Raw genomic sequence first — 17,057 nt, forward strand, 5'->3', positions numbered from 1 at the left:
CCAGCACGTTTGACACGATCGCGGCTCGTCCCTCTTCATCTTGTTCTCTCCGTCACAACATCGGGCAGAACACGGAGGCAGCAGCAACCGAGCCGAAACCTACCGCCTGGATTCCCGCATGTACCTTGTTAACAACTGCAAGGCTGACAGAATCTGACAGCGTCGGCTCGGGCCAATCAGCCATGCCTGACTCCGCTCTTGAAACAAACGTTTACTCGGGTTTTTCGGGCCAGTTTACAAGCGACGGAGGCTCCGACCGGTTCCTTCCCCCAGTTTACTTTCTATTCCTCAGAAATGACAGCTCGTGTGGGACCGAAGCCGCTCGATACACCTTAATAGAGCACTAAACTCTCCGGCCGAGTGGCTATTGATTTGCGGTGCAGCATGGTTGGGACCTCGGGACTTGGGGAGCCGTAAACCAAACAGGTTTCAGGTTGAAAGGCTTCCAACTACAGGTCTCCCCTGTTTGTGTTTCGCCTGTTGGGTTGATTGAGCAACACATACCTTTTTAAATGATAGCCTGTAAAGCGGTGGATACTGAACCATATTGCTGCTCACGTCAGGCCATTGATTCAGGCACACAAGGCCGCAATTCCAAAGACTCGCGGCCAGCTGACCAAAGATGAGCATCATGTGAGAAAGAGAGAGAGAGACAGAGAGAGAGAGAGAGAGAGAGAGAGATAAGAGGCAGCCTATCATGTCTCCTAATGTGAGACAAGTTCAAGGACGGCCTTCCCGGACTTCTGAAGGCGTCACAGTGTTACTGCTGCTGCAACTCATTCCAGCCAGTCAGTAAAAATGGAACTTTTTTACGTATGTTGATTCACGTGTTCCATGTCACATATTCACGTGTGCAGGAGTGCTGTTTCTCAGGGTCGTAGTGATTCTGTCCAAACAGAAAATACTATTACAAATACAAATACAGTTACGATCCAAAAAAAAAAGCTTCACAGGCGTGATATTAGGTTAAATTAAAATATGCTGGATTAAATATTGACACTCGTATTCGGTCATTTGTTCTTCATTGGTATTGAGGGAAAACTGGAGGAGACCCAGAGGATGGGACTGCCATATAGATTTAAACCACCAAAAATCTGGAGGAAAAACAAACAACTGAATGGCATACGTTCACATTCTGAGGGCGGCAGAATAAACACACCCCACAGATCTCCTTGCAGTGACTCATTGAAAACTGATATCTTTTCAGCGTGGAACCCTTGTCAAATATGCCTTTCTCAAACAGGATGTGACTCTTTCAGCTCTGGGACGTGCGTCTCAGTCAACTCAGCTCCTGACCAAACTGGCCTGCAGGGTCTGTGGCGCTGAGCAAGAGGCTGAGGAGACACACACTGGAGTGTTCACATCACATACTTTCACCACTAGATTTCAAAATTGTCCCATGTTCAATTTTTGACCTATTGGAAAGTTTAAATAGTATGCTAAATGTTTGCGTATTGCATGCATTAGCACAGACATGTGCGTTCTCGGCCTCAGGTAAAAAGTAACTCTGTCCAGGACTCGATTAACCCCTCAGGTATTTAAAAAGGTAACTTCGGGTTTGACAGGCCGATGCAGACGGCCCTAATTTCCCCTTGAAAGTATCGTCTGAGCTTTTCCCCCGGCGCTCGCTGGGCGTCTCCCCCAGCTGTGGGAACGTCAGAGCAGACTTCCTCCTTCGGGCTGGCCCTGTTAGCTGACACATGTCTACCGTTTCTTCTTCTATTATTTAGTCTAGGGATTCCTGTGTGAGAGGTGCCTCCGCTCGTCTGAGGGAGCCTCTGGCACCCAGCGGCTTTATTATCATTTCATCAGCCTGCAGGTTGTCTGCTAAAAGTCAACCTCCCGAGTGGAAGAGCCCCGGCGCTGCGGCGACCTGCGCGGCTTAGCTGGAGCTCCTTTGAGATGCCGCAGGTGTGGAGAATGTGACGTTAGCCCGAGTCAAAGCCTCCTTCCAACCAAACCCCAAACCTTTTAGTCAAAACACAGAGTTGTCCTCGAGTTACCGGCCCGAGATGTCAGACAGCTGCTCTGTGTCAGCGGGTGACGTCTGGAGCCGTTCACCTGCAGACAAAACAGGGGAAAGAATCTGCGCTGAACTGGTCTTTACACATCAGCTTGCCTCGATTTGTTCCCGCCAGTTTGAGGTTTGTAATGTGATTTTGAAGATTAATTTTAGTCAGGATGTTGGTTTTAGTTGACAAGTTGGGCAGAAGAGGAAAGTTTTTGTTCAAATTTTGGTAATTTTATCGCCTCACTTTTTTCCTGTCTATATGCTTAACAGTATGTTATTTTGGGATTATTTTTTTTTTCAAATTTATAAAACATAACTCAGTATTATTATTGAGCATTTTCTTGGGTTAAATCAATATTTCAACACTTTTAATTATGACCCATCTGCTACTCCCACGTTGGGGTCTTTTAAAGTGTCTCCAGATATTAGTGGCTTTTGTCAACTTGAAAACAAAACAAACAAGTTCTCAACCATGTCGATGCCTGGCTGCTGCTGCTGCTGCTGCTGCTGCTTCTGCTGCTGCTGCTGCAATTCTGCCACATGAATCTGTGCTCAAGAAACAAAATGCTAATTTAGGCAAGCAGAAGAAGAGGCTGCCCATGTATTTTTCAAAGAGTGAACGTTTGAGCCCAGAAAATCACAATCTGAGATATTCCAACAAGCAAGCTTCTCTTTATGCAGACAAGAGGTGAACTCAATAAAGAGAGTTAAAACTGATATCTACAGCTAACCGTAAATCATCTCTGATTGTAAGTGTCAAAGATGTTGTCTGTTTTTTCATGTTTTCCATACTGGAAAATGTCCTATGGACCATGGTATTCCAAGACCCTTCGCTGTGTTTCCCTGGCCAGGACCGTACAACAGATCACAACCAGATTCCAAGACACCTCCTCCTCCCCTTTACTCCTCCTTCCCCTCCATTCTGTAGTGCCGACAGCATTATTAATAATGGAACGCAAAGATTTCTATTTGATGGCTCGGCCCTCTCTCCGCTGCTCTGACCCCACTTTTAGAAAAAGAAGGGGGAAAAAATAAAGGGCTTTTTTCGAGAAAAAAAAACCTATTCCAGCTCGTCTCCACTGAAGCGCACGGAGAGCATCTCTGTTTGAGGAGGCTTTTATTGGATAAGAGCAGCCAACTGTCCCCGGTCCCTCGTCCTAACTCTACCACTGACACTGGAGATCCAACACTCGTGGTTACTAAGTTCTCCAGACAAAAAAAATAAAACAATGTTCCACACAAGCATTCTCAGTGATTTGTTGAGATTTCAGGCAACTTTAAAACTGCTTATCAATAACTGCCCTTTAAAAGCAAACACCATAGCTGCTGCAGATTTATCACAAAATGTTTTGTACCACCATCCTCCTCACAGTGGGGTCTCGCAGGACGATATCTTACGAGAATTACGGCTGATGTGCTTCACACCATTCAAAGGAAACACCTGCAAATTGCAATTGTACTTTCTCAAATTTTTTAGAGGTATCGCTTTTATTTTGCAAAAAAACATTAATGAAAATGCAGCTATTTTCTCTTTCCTCAACTCACAGCCAGGTGACGTTATCTATGCCTGCGTTACTATCATACATACCCGGACGAGACCCAAGATGAAGTTCTGGTATGGCTCTGCAGACCACTGCTCCAAACTGCTTGCCACTGAAACGGTACAGAGTCTGACAACATCAGGAATGTTTTTCAGGAACATATGAAGGAGGGAAACTTTGCTGCACCCAAGGTCAGGCTCTTAACCTATGCAGATGAGGTCCAGGTGGAAGAAAAACAAGAGTGCAATCACTTTAACGAACCAAGCAGAACGCTGAAGAATGCATGGTGGTGAAGGTCAAACAAACCTCTCCGGCATTAACTCACAAATGCAACTGTACGCACCTGTTTTCTGACGCTATTATTGTGCAGATTTTCCCCTTTCCGTTTACTTGGAAGGGGACAGAAAAAGGTGGTCTCAAGAGGGTGGAGCTGACACCCAGCTGGGGGTGTGGTCACTGTACTGGGGGAGATGCCAGTGATGCATGTGTAGTTCGTGGACATGGAGAGCAGTGGTTTGATGTTTGTGACAAATCATAAATACGCCAGGCATCTGCACCAATAAGAAGCAGTATTAATATATATGTATATATGTATATATATATATATATAAATATATATATATATGTATATATATATATATATATATATATATATATATATATATATATATATATATATATATATATATATATATATATATAATGTAAGGAATATAATAGAATAAACCGTCTACAGAGTATACTGTTATGAATGTCCTGGTTTAACTCTGTGTTAAAAACTAGGGAGGAAAAGGCTCACAGCTGGAATAGTGAAGTCCACTTACCCACCGTCAGTGAAAGGTTCCACCATCTGGTGGCATTTAAAAGAAATTCAGGGTTGCACCGATGAGTTTGGGCAAAGCTGTCACAAAAAAGTTTCAATGTACCTTTCATCCAATGACACAGAGTCTCCGCTCCCAACTGTCGTCCTGAGCGGAGTCCAGGGGCCGGATGAATATTCATCGGCCGACCAAATTAGCATATCGGCGGAGATATTAGCATACACTGTGACACAAACCGCGGCGTGAGGGGGAGCAGATGATTCAGAGGGCGAGGAGGTAAAGAGTGGGCAGATTGGGCCCCGCAGGGCGACAGCAGGTCGGTATTCATTACTTTCATCAAGTGGGATGGCTCACGTGAGGCGCAGGACAGCCTGTCGGGGGAGGATAAAGACAGCACAGGGGTCAATTGACGAAATGGAGATTTGCAAAATTCACTTCGCCATTGCTCTCCAACAATAATATGTTTATGTAAGGCTGCCTGAAGTCCCCAAAGATGGAAAAAAACGTCCCTTACCCCCACAAGACTGATGGGTACTACAGTTGGGAGGCACACTGCTTACCCTCCGGTTACATCCCCCCCACACTCCTTACACACACACACACACACACACACACACACACACACAAAGAAAAAGGCAAATGACATCATGCAGGCCGGCAGTGCCAGGTGAGATGAGGCTCCAAAATGCAAAATGCGCTCACAGATAAAGCCCATGCATTTTTCATGGTGAACACGGCAGCTTGGCTCCTCCGATATGACAATGAGCACTCACGGTCCGTGTGTGCTCAGCTAGGCGTGCACTCACTGCCACACTTACAATCCAAGTCTCCAAGTCTGCAGGACTCCACTGCTTTGGGGGAGAGCAGCAGTCATCGTATGGCAGGTATAAATAAAGTCATAGTCACTCTCACACACACACACACATAAATGTGCATATACTGTATATGCTTGATAATTATTAATGCAAGAGTTCTGCAATTTGCATTAAACCTTGTAATCAACAGGGCGTATATAATTCCAATTGTTACCATGTAGCAGTATATCATTATGTAGTTTGCTTGTTCAAACGCGAGGGATTTATGTACCTTAGTGTGAATGACACTGAATAATTTACCTTTAGATAACTGGCCTCAGGCATACAGCCGCTGTCAGTGTCTCATTAAAACAGTCACGGCCTGCTAGTTCAACTGTCTCTAATGAGCTGTGTAGCTGAATCGTAGTCACCCTGAGCGCGGGAAGCCTTCGACCCAGTCCGGCCCGGCCCGGCCCGGCACGGCCAGGAACAGCTCACTCAGCCGAAATGCACCCTGGCAAAACCTATAAAGGGCACCGCCAAAGTGCAGGCTCGCCTAAAATTCTGTGACCTTCTGCGGTCGGTGGCGGTCTGCGAAATTTGCTGCTCGATCGACAATCTGGGGGGGAAAAAATAAACACAGTGCGCAGCAGCCATGACCTTGTGAGCTTATCAAAAGGAAGATGTTAACCTTAAATTGGAACAGCTTCATCCATACATCAATAATTCTTGAAATGTAAAGCAGTTTGTAAAGTTCATCAAATTTGAGCTTCTCCTTTGATTGACTTCCAATTGTTTTCAGTCTCTTTGCAACCATTTTTGCCGGTCTCTTCTGGCCAGATGACAGAATGCATGTTTTTTGGCACTTTCGGAGTCTCCGTCCATCTTCCTATTACATACAGTCAGTGTCGCTAACCTCTATAGAGCCGATTCTTTTTTTCTTTTGGACGTTAGCATAAGAAGAGGTTGCACGTGCTGTGAACATAATGTGGCTAAAATTGGCACCGGGCTTTGCATTACTCCATGTTTTATGAAAGCGTTATAAGCTGTAAGTGCACATGAAGTGTGTGAGACAAAGAGACAGAGAGAGGGAGATATAGATAGATGGATAGAGGTAAAGATGGGGTGCATGTTTTATTCATTCCAAGCTAAAAGCCAGTGAGCAGCGTTAGAGCTGCGGGGACAACTCACCCGGCTGGAACCCACAATCTGTTGGTCACAGCGCGGAACTGAGTCCTTTAAGGTCTTGTTGTCGCAATGAGGAGCTGATTACACAGAAAACTAGTCCATCAAAATGGACCACAGCAGGTCACGTATTTGTTGAGGTGATTCAAACTTTTTCTTTTTTTTTTACATGCATCTTTTTAAACCATTTGGACAGTGAGAAAAAATGAAAGCGGTCTCCTTTCTTTTGTAATCTGTTGCTGCCCTCTGCTGTTTTTACATGGTAAGACCATCATGCCCAAAGAATTAAAAGGCGAATTGCTGGTGAGCAATAAATAGATAGATAGACAGATAGATAGATAGATAGATAGATAGATAGATAGATAGATGATGGTGAAAAATGTATCTCATCCAGTGGCACTAAAAGTTTGCTGTGTTGTAGGCAGCGCACACTGATAATACTCTGTTTTGCCTCTGTGTTTGATTGTATTCTTGTATGATTGTCTGTCCTGTGTCCTGCTGTATGCTTACTTTTAAGGATTTGTATAAATAACAAACACATCAGGGTTTTACCATAACCTTTCTGGAACTCAGGCAATACTTATCAAGCCCCTGACATCTATCATGAATTTTAAGTACAATTAGACACCAAACCCCACACTTTTTGGGGGGAGTGAAGGAGCCCTTCACTCTGTCTTTGATGTTGAGTCAGCAAAGGGCTTTAATGTTGTGCCATAAACCAGCGTGTGAAAACCTGGAGGTGAGCAATTGTGAAGTCAGTTGGCGAGCAACTGCAGAAGTGAGTACCGTTCACGCTGCTCTCTTTCTCAGTGAAGTCTGGTGGGGAAAAGTGACACAAAAAAAAATCTGTTCAAATGCAATGCTTGTTGAGAATGGAAAAACATGTTGCATGTACTTAGTTGTTGTTTCTAATCACTTAACATCTACCAAGTACATTTGGTAGATAATTTAGATATGTTTTTGGCTCATAAACAATTCTGAGTAATGAGATCTGTAAGGATGAGGTTATAAATGTCAGTTAAAGTCAACTTTAAAAGCAATACCTGCTGCATACCACACCATATAAAATAGCCTGGCCTTTTAAAAAAAAAGAATAAACGGGAGAACAATTGAAAGATAAAAGTCAATGACATCCAATTTTATGTGTGTAGTGACTTGACAGGAGGATTGTTACAACACAACAGAGCCCTTTAATTGTTCACATAGTCTGCAGACAGGTGCACACTTGTTTCTTCTATAAACAGCAGAAACTCATACACGGAACTGCGTGGAACAATACTACCACCTAGTGGTTCATTAAAACAACTACATCAATTTATTTAAATCTCTTTGTTCATGTCATTTCAGAGTTCCTATAACATAATACATTTGAGAAAAACATATCCGGGACTTGACGTTATCCTGATAAATTGGGGGCTGAAACATTCACTCATTGCACATTTTTTTAAAAATGAAAATATGTCCAGGCGGCCTATGTATCAAGATTGTAAGGGGGTTAATACCTTATTTGTTGCAATGCTGTATTGTGGAATACAGTGTTTAAAAAAAAATAATTTTGCGATTCATAATCAACTTCTGCTTTGCCTAAGACTGTGTTTGGTGGGACCAATAAGAAGTGACATATTCGCTCTACGTGCATCAAGACTGCTTGAAGCTACATGCATTAAACGAGTTGTGCTGCTCTCCAGATGAAGCTGTCAGTGTTGTTGGTTCTGGCCCTGCTGGGTCTGTCCTCAGCCAACCTACAGGACATTGTGAAGAAGAGCTCTCAGTTCAGAAAAGGTAGACTTTTAATTATTATTACTGGTTTTTCAAGCGCAGGTGACTCTCCAGAGCTGGACCTGCTAAAACTCTCCTCCTTCCACAGTTTTTCTGCTGAACCCAAAACTGAAAGGTAACGCCATCGTCATCAAGTCTCCCCTGAGTCCTCCTGACCTGGAGAAGCAGGACCAGCGCTTCTCTAATATCTTTGGTGACAACGTGAACCTGGAGTGGCTCAACTGGGAGGGTTCCCTGCCCAACGGGGCCGTCGCCATCTACAACAGCTACACCCGACGCACTGACTACGTCTGCAAGCACAACTGCGAGGCCGGCTTCTACAACCCCGGCCTGGGTCCCTACTGCCGCTACCCCTACGGCAACCGCGAGTACCACGCCCCAAAGTTCCAGATCCTGGCGAACAAAGACAACTTTGAGGTCCTGCAGTGGTTGGGAGGCTCCTACGGTTCAGTGCCCCGGCACGCTGTCAGGACCTGCCCTGGCGTTGGTACTTATGTTGGCAAAAACAAGTATGGGCTCGGGAAGGTGGTCCCAAAATTCAAAGCGTTCTTCCTACCCTGGGCTAGAGTTGAGTACTGGTACAAGTATTACCAGGTGCTGGCCATCAACAGGGACGCCTACACCCAGCACCTCAGCGACGTCTACTACAGCATCAACGAGGCCAAGCTCTTCCAGTATCCCGCCGAGATCATGCGCATTTCCACCATCACGAACAACGAGTGTCAGGCGGTGGTGAAGACCATGACCATTTCAAAGTCCACAGAGATGCAGACCACTTGGAACGTCGACCGTGCCACCATGCAGAGCATCTCGAGCAGCATCACAGCCCACATCCCCTACATCAGCGAGTTCGGCATCACGATGGGCAGCATGAGGACCCTGACGTTCAGCCAGGGGACCACCATGGTGGAGGAGATCAACCACTCCGTCTCAGTGGAGCTCAACATCCAGCCCAACTACTCCTGCAGTGTCCGCATGGAGGGGCACAAAGTGAAAGTCGTCATCCCCTGCACGGCCCGGCTCAGCCGCACCTACCGCAATGGACAGACCCGGGCTACAACCATCACCGGGACCTACAAAAGCATCCAGATTGGAGTCGTCTGGACAGTGGTGGACCGGTGTGAGCCTGTGGCTGACGCTGAGCCTTGTCAATCACAATGCCAGGCATAAATGTAGTGGAAATGTGTTGAAATAACAAAAGAAAAAGAAAACTCAAGAGCCTGATGTGATGTGTGGTGAATGAAGCGCTTTGTTTTGTGGAAATAACATGTTAAGGATGTATTAAAGAAATCCATCTGTCAATCTTTTTATCACCACACGATCCATTTTTTCCTAATTTGAGCAATGCATGTTTTTTTTAATACATTTTAATAAATATTCCCATAACTTAAAGAATCGGTTTTGGTTTTCATGCACATTTCATGTCAGTTATCACATTAAAATATAAAAAGTAAAACCTAACAAGGGTGTAAAATAAGGGAATTGTAGTTATGAAATACAATGACGAGTGAATAAAACAGTACAGATAAGTTGCTGAAGCCCATAATAATGATTTGCCATATTCAATCATTTAAATGAAATAGTATTTTTCCCTTGAAAACTTTATGCATATGAATTAGTATGCAATTTTCCATCTATAGTAAAATAAGTAGGATGAAAATTAATCAGGAAAGGGATAACAAAATGTCACTGATAGTGACAATATCTTCACATCCTGACTCAGGTATAAATATTTTAGCTGCACAAAGACTTGTGTCTTCACAAGGGCCAATCAGGTTTCACGTCAGTTCTGTGCCCCTTAAAGCCCCACCTCCTATCTAACAATACAAAGTCTGTACATTAGACAAACCTGTTTCGCCCCGAAATCTGAGTTGTCGACTGGTTGGTTATTTAATCAGCAAGCACCTGCTAACGCTACTGTTTCACACGTTTGCTTGGCATCATTCATGTGTGAATGAGATGCAGGCAGTGGAGGGTGTGAATTCCCCTCTTGTCAGACTGACAAACATAAAGAGCCTGCTTGGCTGAAGCAGCCCGTCGCAGTGACACGGCAGTTTTGTCACCGTCAATGACCTTTGAACAGCCTCATTTCACACTGTGTCCTCATTCAGGGGGCCTTAATAAGCAAATTGATAATAACTGTTTGTTTCAAGGACATACACACACGCACATCCACACACGCACAGATGCGATGACATCAGTGATCCCCAGCGATAGGTACTGTGTCTGCGGAACAATGTTGTGCCATGTCGAGCGGCTTCTTCTCTGGTTTAATCTTGGCGGACTGCTGCAATATTACGCAACAAGGACCTTCCAAATCATTGACCCACTATTACAGGAGAGATCGAATCGCAGTGTTCCCAGCCTGAGAGCTTTATCTGTACATACAGTATCTTGTCATCTGCGGAGAAAGAGCTCTTTAGACGTCGTGCAGGCCTCAATCAAGCCAAGCAGATACAGGGATTTATAATCTGGGGCAATTTATTCATGGACAAGCACACTTCACAGTCTAATCGCAGAGTCAAACCACAGGAAAGAGGAATGGGGAGATCAATAAAGGATCCTCTTATCACTATCGGCAAGGATACGGTTTTTGTACCCCTGCTGGCCAGCAGGCTGATGCTTTGGAGTCAAGGTCAAAGTAGAGAGAAAGAGAAAACAGCATGAAGACCCTCACTGAACTATCTGACCTTGGCTTTAGTTCGGCACAGTGCCAAATAGGGGCCAGAGGAAAAATAAGGTTCTTTTGCAACCCAGGCTTGTGAAAGAAGACAATAATTGGCAAAAAGATTTCAAAAATAACAGCTCCAAACTCACCGAAATAACTGTTTTATCATACTTTAGCATGAAAGGGAGTTGTGGAAGGCTAAATCCTAACATGTCCAAAAATTTAAAGATCACCATGTCATTTGATGATTTTGTATGTATGTCATTTTTTTTTGGTTGGACAACAAAAAAAAACTTTAATCAGCCCAAAACTCTCCACAACCACTGTCCTATCATAGTTTAGCATTGGACAGAAATGTGGAATGCAAAACCTCAACTTGTCTGGAAAGTTGTCACCTGGTGCCTACTGGGATTTGAACCCGTATCTCCTGCACCACAGTCAGAGGTTTAACCTGCTGAGTTAACCACCTTGTCAGCCTGATGACTACAGAGGTAAATCAGCAACGCTGTTTATACAGCCAGCCTCCATGTCGGTTCTCTGCTAATGATACATCACTGTAAACAGTTTTTTTTATAGTATAAATTGACCTTTATGTTCTATATACCTGTATAATTTGATCTTCTTGATTTAATTGTGACTCAGAAGTTATGAGGAAAAGAGCAGAATAATATTTTATTTTTGCTTATTTGTTGTCCTTTGTTTTTTTATTTTGTTTTATTTTATCGTTGCATGTGTTGGTTGCTGCTGTCTGTCGGTGTGTGTTTGTCTGTGTCGGGTGAAGCACTGAGGCCTTTATAGTTCTCGTGCCATCAGCGCTGAAGACGGTCTTGTGGGGAGCAACGCTGACTCCCAACGCGGAGGTCACAGGTTCGAAACCCAGCGTGGACCAGAGGTACAACACTTGCGTGTGTCTAAACAAAAACTAAACCAATCAAAACAAACCAAAAACCAACAAATCTACCAAAACTTGCGTTGCGTTGCGTTGGGGTATGTCCGTCGAATTTCCGAGCATTTCAATCTTCGGAGCATTTGAAATTTCCTTCAACTGAGATCAACAGGAAGCAGCAAACAGGTAAGTGGCGCTAGCTAGCAAGCTAGCTCCCCCTTCCTTCTTTTAAAACTCTATTTGAATTCAGTTTTAAAAGAGTGAGGAGAATGTTTTCGTCAAAATTGGATGAAACACTTTAGCTCCACTTGTGTTAGTGTTATATATTTAGTTAAGCTCAATAGTGGGGTTTAGGAGTGATCCACTAGCGGAAGCTCGAGTAGAGTAGAGTCCAGTGGTAAAGCGTACCTATGTCAAACTGATATCCTCCCACAGTCCTCAGTAACCGCAGCAGTTTAGCTCAGTGGGTTAGGCAGCTGCCTTTGGTGTTGGAGACCAGGGTTCAAATCTTGGTCTCCACCAAATCTTTGTCTCCGTCTTCAAAGTCAGGACGAGAGAGATGGGCAAGAAAATCAAATATCATCTCAACAGGAATGATGGCTCAGGCTGGAGGAAGCCTGACTGTGGTGCATAAGGTTGTATGTTCGATTCTCCACCCAGGCCTGTTTTCTTTTTTCCAACTTTTCAGAGATGACACATTATAGGAAGAGAAAATGAAAATAATTCAGAAATTCACTTTTAAAATTGTCTGGGAAAATTAATTTTTTGAAAATTGCGACCATGACTCAGATTTGACACAAAAGAAGGCAGTTAAATAACAACTTTGAAAGAAGACAAACAAAGTGAGTAAAAAGTCATACTATACACTTGTGGTCTACTTTTTTAGTCCTTTGTTATTTTATGGAAAATTGGCGTCATGAATTGCATCTTGCTGAAACTCAGAAAGGATTGTTCCTTGAATGAAAGAAGGTCAAATAGCACAAAGTCTTAACGTTGTCCAAAATTTCTGAAACACAAAAAGGGTCAGACTTCACTCTCATAATCCTGCTGTGAGGCAGCAAGGGTTCGATTCCGGGGCCCGGACCTGCGACCTTTCTGTGTGGAGTTTGCATGTTCTCCCTGTGTCTGCGTGGGTTCTCTCCGGGTTCTCCGGCTTCCTCCCAAACTCCAAAGACATGCATGTGAGCTCAATTGAACACTCTAAATTGTCTGTAGGTGTGCATGTGAGTGTGAATGGTTGTCTGTTTCTATGTTGCCCTGCGATGAACTGGCGACTTGTCCAGGGTGTCACCCTGCCTTCACCCTAAGACAGCTGGGATAGGTTCCAGCAGACACCCTGAATAGGAATAAGCGGGTATAGAAGATGAATGAATTACAGCCACTTGAGGGACGCCACATAACATGCCGCACTTCTCCGTCTATGCGCTAGATGGCACTGTGGCACAATAGAGCCGGAAATCCACCCATGGCGCTCCTCTCGGTCCTGCACTCGTTGGCTGTCGCTCACAGGACGGTGTAACTACGGGTGTAGCTAATGTAACCCTCACGCAACCTTGAATGAGTCTGCTGGACGATATGAAATACAAATATTATCGATCTTGGAGCTTTAATATAGTTGCGTCACCACTGCGCGTCTGTACCGCGCTGTGTCGTTGTTCTCAGGTTGTTTTTGTGGCGTAAAGCGGCACAGTGAGCTCAGTTTTGCATTTACAGTTAAAGGTACACACACATGGTTTTTGATGCGATTCATTAATGTGGTGTAAACTCAAGTTTCTCAAACAGCATATATAAAAGATCATAGAAACCAACTTTATGCGCCGACTGAGAGGAGGGACTGTTATTGGTCAAATCTGCTGCTTCTTATCTCTCGCTTTCAAGAGTCTGACGAGCGTCGCAGCGATGCGGCGGCTTTTAAGTCGATTTCTAAACAGAGTTCTGCTGCGTGGGCTGTTGACACCGGCGATGGGCTTCGAAGCGCAGAGCCAAGCCCCAGGCCACCGGAGGATGGTGAGTGTAGAACTGCGCCGGTGTCGTTAGTCAGCTCTGATCCTTCAGCACATTCACCAAAAGAGAAAGAAAGAAAGAAAGAAAGAAACGCGAGAGGAAACAACCACCATACCATGAATTGTTGTTTTGGTCGCTGGGCAATATTGTACAGTTTAAGTGTGAATACATTTCCCACTCTCTCTGCTCTTTAATTCGGCTCACTCCTTATTTTTCTCTGTGTATCCCTCTCTTTCTTTTGAAGAAAGAAAGGTGTACAAGTGTAGTAGTGTTTCTTTTAGTTTATTTTTTTGTACTTTTTTTTTTTTTTTTTTTTAGTGCTGCAACAGTGTAGTTTCCCAGTTTGGGATCAATAAGGTACATCTATCTATCTATCTATCTATATATCTATCTATCTATCTATCTAGCTGTAGCTTTACTGCTTCAGCTACATGGTTCGTAGCGTCGCCTCTGCTTCTCTCGTCTTCTGTAACCTCCTCTGATGTAACCGCGAGCAGTGGCTTGTCATCCATCTAGTCTGTTAAAGCGTCCAAAGGTTGCAGGCCTTTGATAGGCTCCTACATACAGTGAGTGACACATCACCGCAGGCGTCTGTCTCTCAACTGTTAAGACAGAAGGCAACTGCATTTGACAAAATTCCTGTTTTTGACCTCTTTTTCTTTCCTGTCTGATGCTGAGACTCTTTCAGTCATTTGACCTCTTCTCTGTACCTTTCTAGTCCTCTCTCGCCCTGTTTGTGTGTGTGTGTGTGTGTGTGTGTGTGTGTGTGAGTGATACAATGTTTGCAGTGTGTCAGCAGGCTCAGACTGTGACTTAAATACATTGTTGAGAGCTGCTGCTGCTGCTGCTGCTGCTGCTGCTGCCAGTGCATCAGTACCATGAGTACAAGGCAGCTGGGTCGTTCTTTCTTATTTTATCATATTTCATCATATTTCTAGTGTTTTCATATGCAGTCTGTTAAATATTTCTTGCACAAAACAAGAGTGTAGATACATTCAGTGATCAAAACAACCAAACGGCATTCATGCTTTGCGTGTAATTACGTTTATTAAGTTCATATTCAAACACCTGATGAGACATATGCAGATATATTAAAAGATTAAAAAAATCTTCTATTATTTGCATTTGCAATAAAATATTGTAACACTGACTTGCCATGGAGATGATGTCATTCTGTATAATTTTGATGTCATGTATTTGGCCTGAATGCTGTAATGCTGTGTGTGTGTGTGTGTGTCAGGTGGTGGGGCTGGGGAACCCGGGGATGGAGGCGACCAGGCACAGCGTCGGCATGGCGGTGCTCGGGGCCCTCGCCACCCGGCTCGGCGTGGCCGACGCCTGGCGTGGCGACAAGCACGTGTCGGGTGAGGTCATCGTGTCAGAGGTGGATCACACGCACGTGGTTCTGCTCCGTCCCAGGCTGCTGATGAACATCAATGGAGTGTCGGTGGCCAAAGCAGGTGAGGTCATTGCGTGCGTGCGTGCGTGTGTGAAATGTCTTTGTCTGCTTGCATCTGCAACATTTTCCTTTGTCCCTCTTCAATAAATGAACAAAGTAGTATTTTAAATTGTAAAATATCAATCACAATTTATTTCACTTTCCAGCAAATAAATATGGCATTAAGCCTGAGGACATCCTGCTGGTCCATGACGAACTGGACAAACCGCTGGGAAAAGTTGCTGTCAAACATGGAGGAAGTGCCAGGTCGCTTTGAGTCTTTCAACGTGTCAAAGTGTGTTTTGCCTGTAAGACAAAAAGAAAAACAAGCTTTCTTTATTTTCACACAGGGGTCATAATGGAGTCCGATCCTGTGTTGACTGTCTTCAGACTGATGTGAGTTTAGTCTGATATTGATTGATTGATTGATTGATTGATTGATTGATTGATTGATTGATTGATTAAACTGAAGGAAATTAGTTTGTGTCAGCAACACACAACAGACAGCACACCGCACATGGACACAACAGAGATCATTTATTTTTGGTTCAATGTGGGACCTTTCAAACTCTGCTCTGCTCTGTAATGTCTGCATGCACTGCGTGACGTGTTTAATGTTGGTGATTCAATCACTCGCCGCCTCTCGTCTCCTCTGCAGGTGATGAAGAGACTCCGTGTCGGAATCGGCCGGCCGACAGGGAAAACATCTGTGGATCGTCACGTCTTGGGTCGCTTCTCCTCGGAAGAGAAGAAGCTTCTGGACTCTGTTCTCATCCAGAGCGTGGACCTCCTGCTCTCCCTGCTGTCTGAGCAACGGTCCCAGCCAGCACCACAGTCTCCCTCCTCACCAGCAGGGGGCAGACATGCAGCACAGAAAACTAAAGAAAGGGCTCGCTCTGCCTCTCCAGCTGCAGACTCTGCTGCAGCTCAGAGCTGAAGTTTCCAAACTTTGTCGGTGAAACATGAACACTTTGATGAGGCTTTATTTATTCTTTAGTGAGAATAAAAGTCGCTTTGTACAATCTGGAGCAGAGACTTAATAAAATTGTGAACTACAGCACCGATGAACTCCACCACTTTTGAAGAGGGTTATTCATCTGTTTTTCAGTGGGTTTTTATAAAGAAGACCATTTTATGTCCAAGATGCAGTTTTTCCTACTTGACAAATATTTAAAAAGGCAGTTCCCTCAATCAGAATCAAACCGTTGCGGATGTTTTTGCTGCTCATTGGTGACACGCAGGAACTGTGCCTCCTTCTGAGTTTTACTGTCAATATCATTAGGACTCAAGGCTGGTGCCAATCGGTGAAATATCACTTTAATTTAATTCATTTGTGAACTGTCTCAGTGTGGCTCATTGAGGCTCTTTGAGGGATGTTGAACACAGATTTTGTGTTTACCTTGCAGGCAGCGGGTCTGGCCAGAGTTTCCACAAAATACACAAAAGGTTATTATTTGGATTTGAAATATCCGTAGATCGATAGTGACTGGCCACAGCATGAAACTGCTGCATGAGCAGCTGACAGTTCAACTCTGGCTGTCTTTGAGATGGTGCGTTTTTCTCATTCGCAGCCATTTCGTGGTTGACGCTTATGAGCTTCCACACAGCTGTTATCGTGGTCGATCTGAAAAAATTAAAATAAAAGCTCTCTAATTTCCAGGCTGTATGGAAAGTATTTGTGCTCAAATACTACTGCAAAGACTTTGTTGTATGTGTGTTTGAGAATATGTAGCAAGAAAAGCATGTCACATGAACATGAAATATTTATGTATGTATATATATATATATATATTCAGATATATATACATACTGAAAGCACTGCAAGTCTTTTACATTACAACTACCTTTGGTTCTTTGAGTTCAGTGTCTACACACAAGTAGCTTCATACTGGATATTTAATAACTTGATGAGTTGAGTTGAAAGGTAACC

The 17,057-nt window shown here is 44.0% G+C and overlaps 2 protein-coding genes across 2 annotated transcripts; both read left to right on the forward strand.

Annotated features, from left to right (window-relative positions):
* The first annotated feature begins 8,040 nt into the window (after positions 1-8,040).
* On the forward strand, positions 8,041-9,306 carry LOC142902097 (natterin-3). The gene is made up of 2 exons (XM_076046917.1): positions 8,041-8,134; positions 8,220-9,306. The coding sequence occupies exons 1-2, from the start codon at positions 8,041-8,043 to the stop codon at positions 9,299-9,301; spliced, it is 1,176 nt and encodes a 391-aa protein (XP_075903032.1). The 3' UTR covers positions 9,302-9,306.
* A 3,867-nt stretch (positions 9,307-13,173) lies between these two features.
* ptrh1 (peptidyl-tRNA hydrolase 1 homolog) lies at positions 13,174-16,786 on the forward strand. The gene is made up of 5 exons (XM_076047127.1): positions 13,174-13,692; positions 14,930-15,149; positions 15,295-15,394; positions 15,478-15,523; positions 15,786-16,786. Exons 1-5 carry the CDS (start codon positions 13,498-13,500, stop codon positions 16,062-16,064), a joined length of 840 nt encoding a protein of 279 aa, XP_075903242.1. The 5' UTR covers positions 13,174-13,497; the 3' UTR covers positions 16,065-16,786.
* The last annotated feature ends 271 nt before the right edge of the window (positions 16,787-17,057 follow it).

The sequence above is a fragment of the Nelusetta ayraudi genome, unplaced genomic scaffold, assembly GCF_046127955.1.
Source record: "Nelusetta ayraudi isolate G7.1 ecotype Tasmania unplaced genomic scaffold, CSIRO-AGI_Nayr_v1 ptg000092l, whole genome shotgun sequence".
In the NCBI taxonomy this organism is placed as follows: domain Eukaryota; kingdom Metazoa; phylum Chordata; class Actinopteri; order Tetraodontiformes; family Monacanthidae; genus Nelusetta; species Nelusetta ayraudi.

Coding starts and splice junctions, on each gene's coding strand:
- LOC142902097 (XM_076046917.1), top strand. CDS start 8,041: ATGAAGCTGTCAGTGTTGTTGGTTCTGGCCCTGCTGGGTCTGTCCTCA. Junction 8,135..8,219: donor GAGCTCTCAGTTCAGAAAAG/GTAGACTTTTAA, acceptor CTCCTTCCACAG/TTTTTCTGCTGAACCCAAAA.
- ptrh1 (XM_076047127.1), top strand. CDS start 13,498: ATGCGCCGACTGAGAGGAGGGACTGTTATTGGTCAAATCTGCTGCTTC. Junction 13,693..14,929: donor CCCCAGGCCACCGGAGGATG/GTGAGTGTAGAA, acceptor TGTGTGTGTCAG/GTGGTGGGGCTGGGGAACCC. Junction 15,524..15,785: donor TTGACTGTCTTCAGACTGAT/GTGAGTTTAGTC, acceptor TCTCCTCTGCAG/GTGATGAAGAGACTCCGTGT.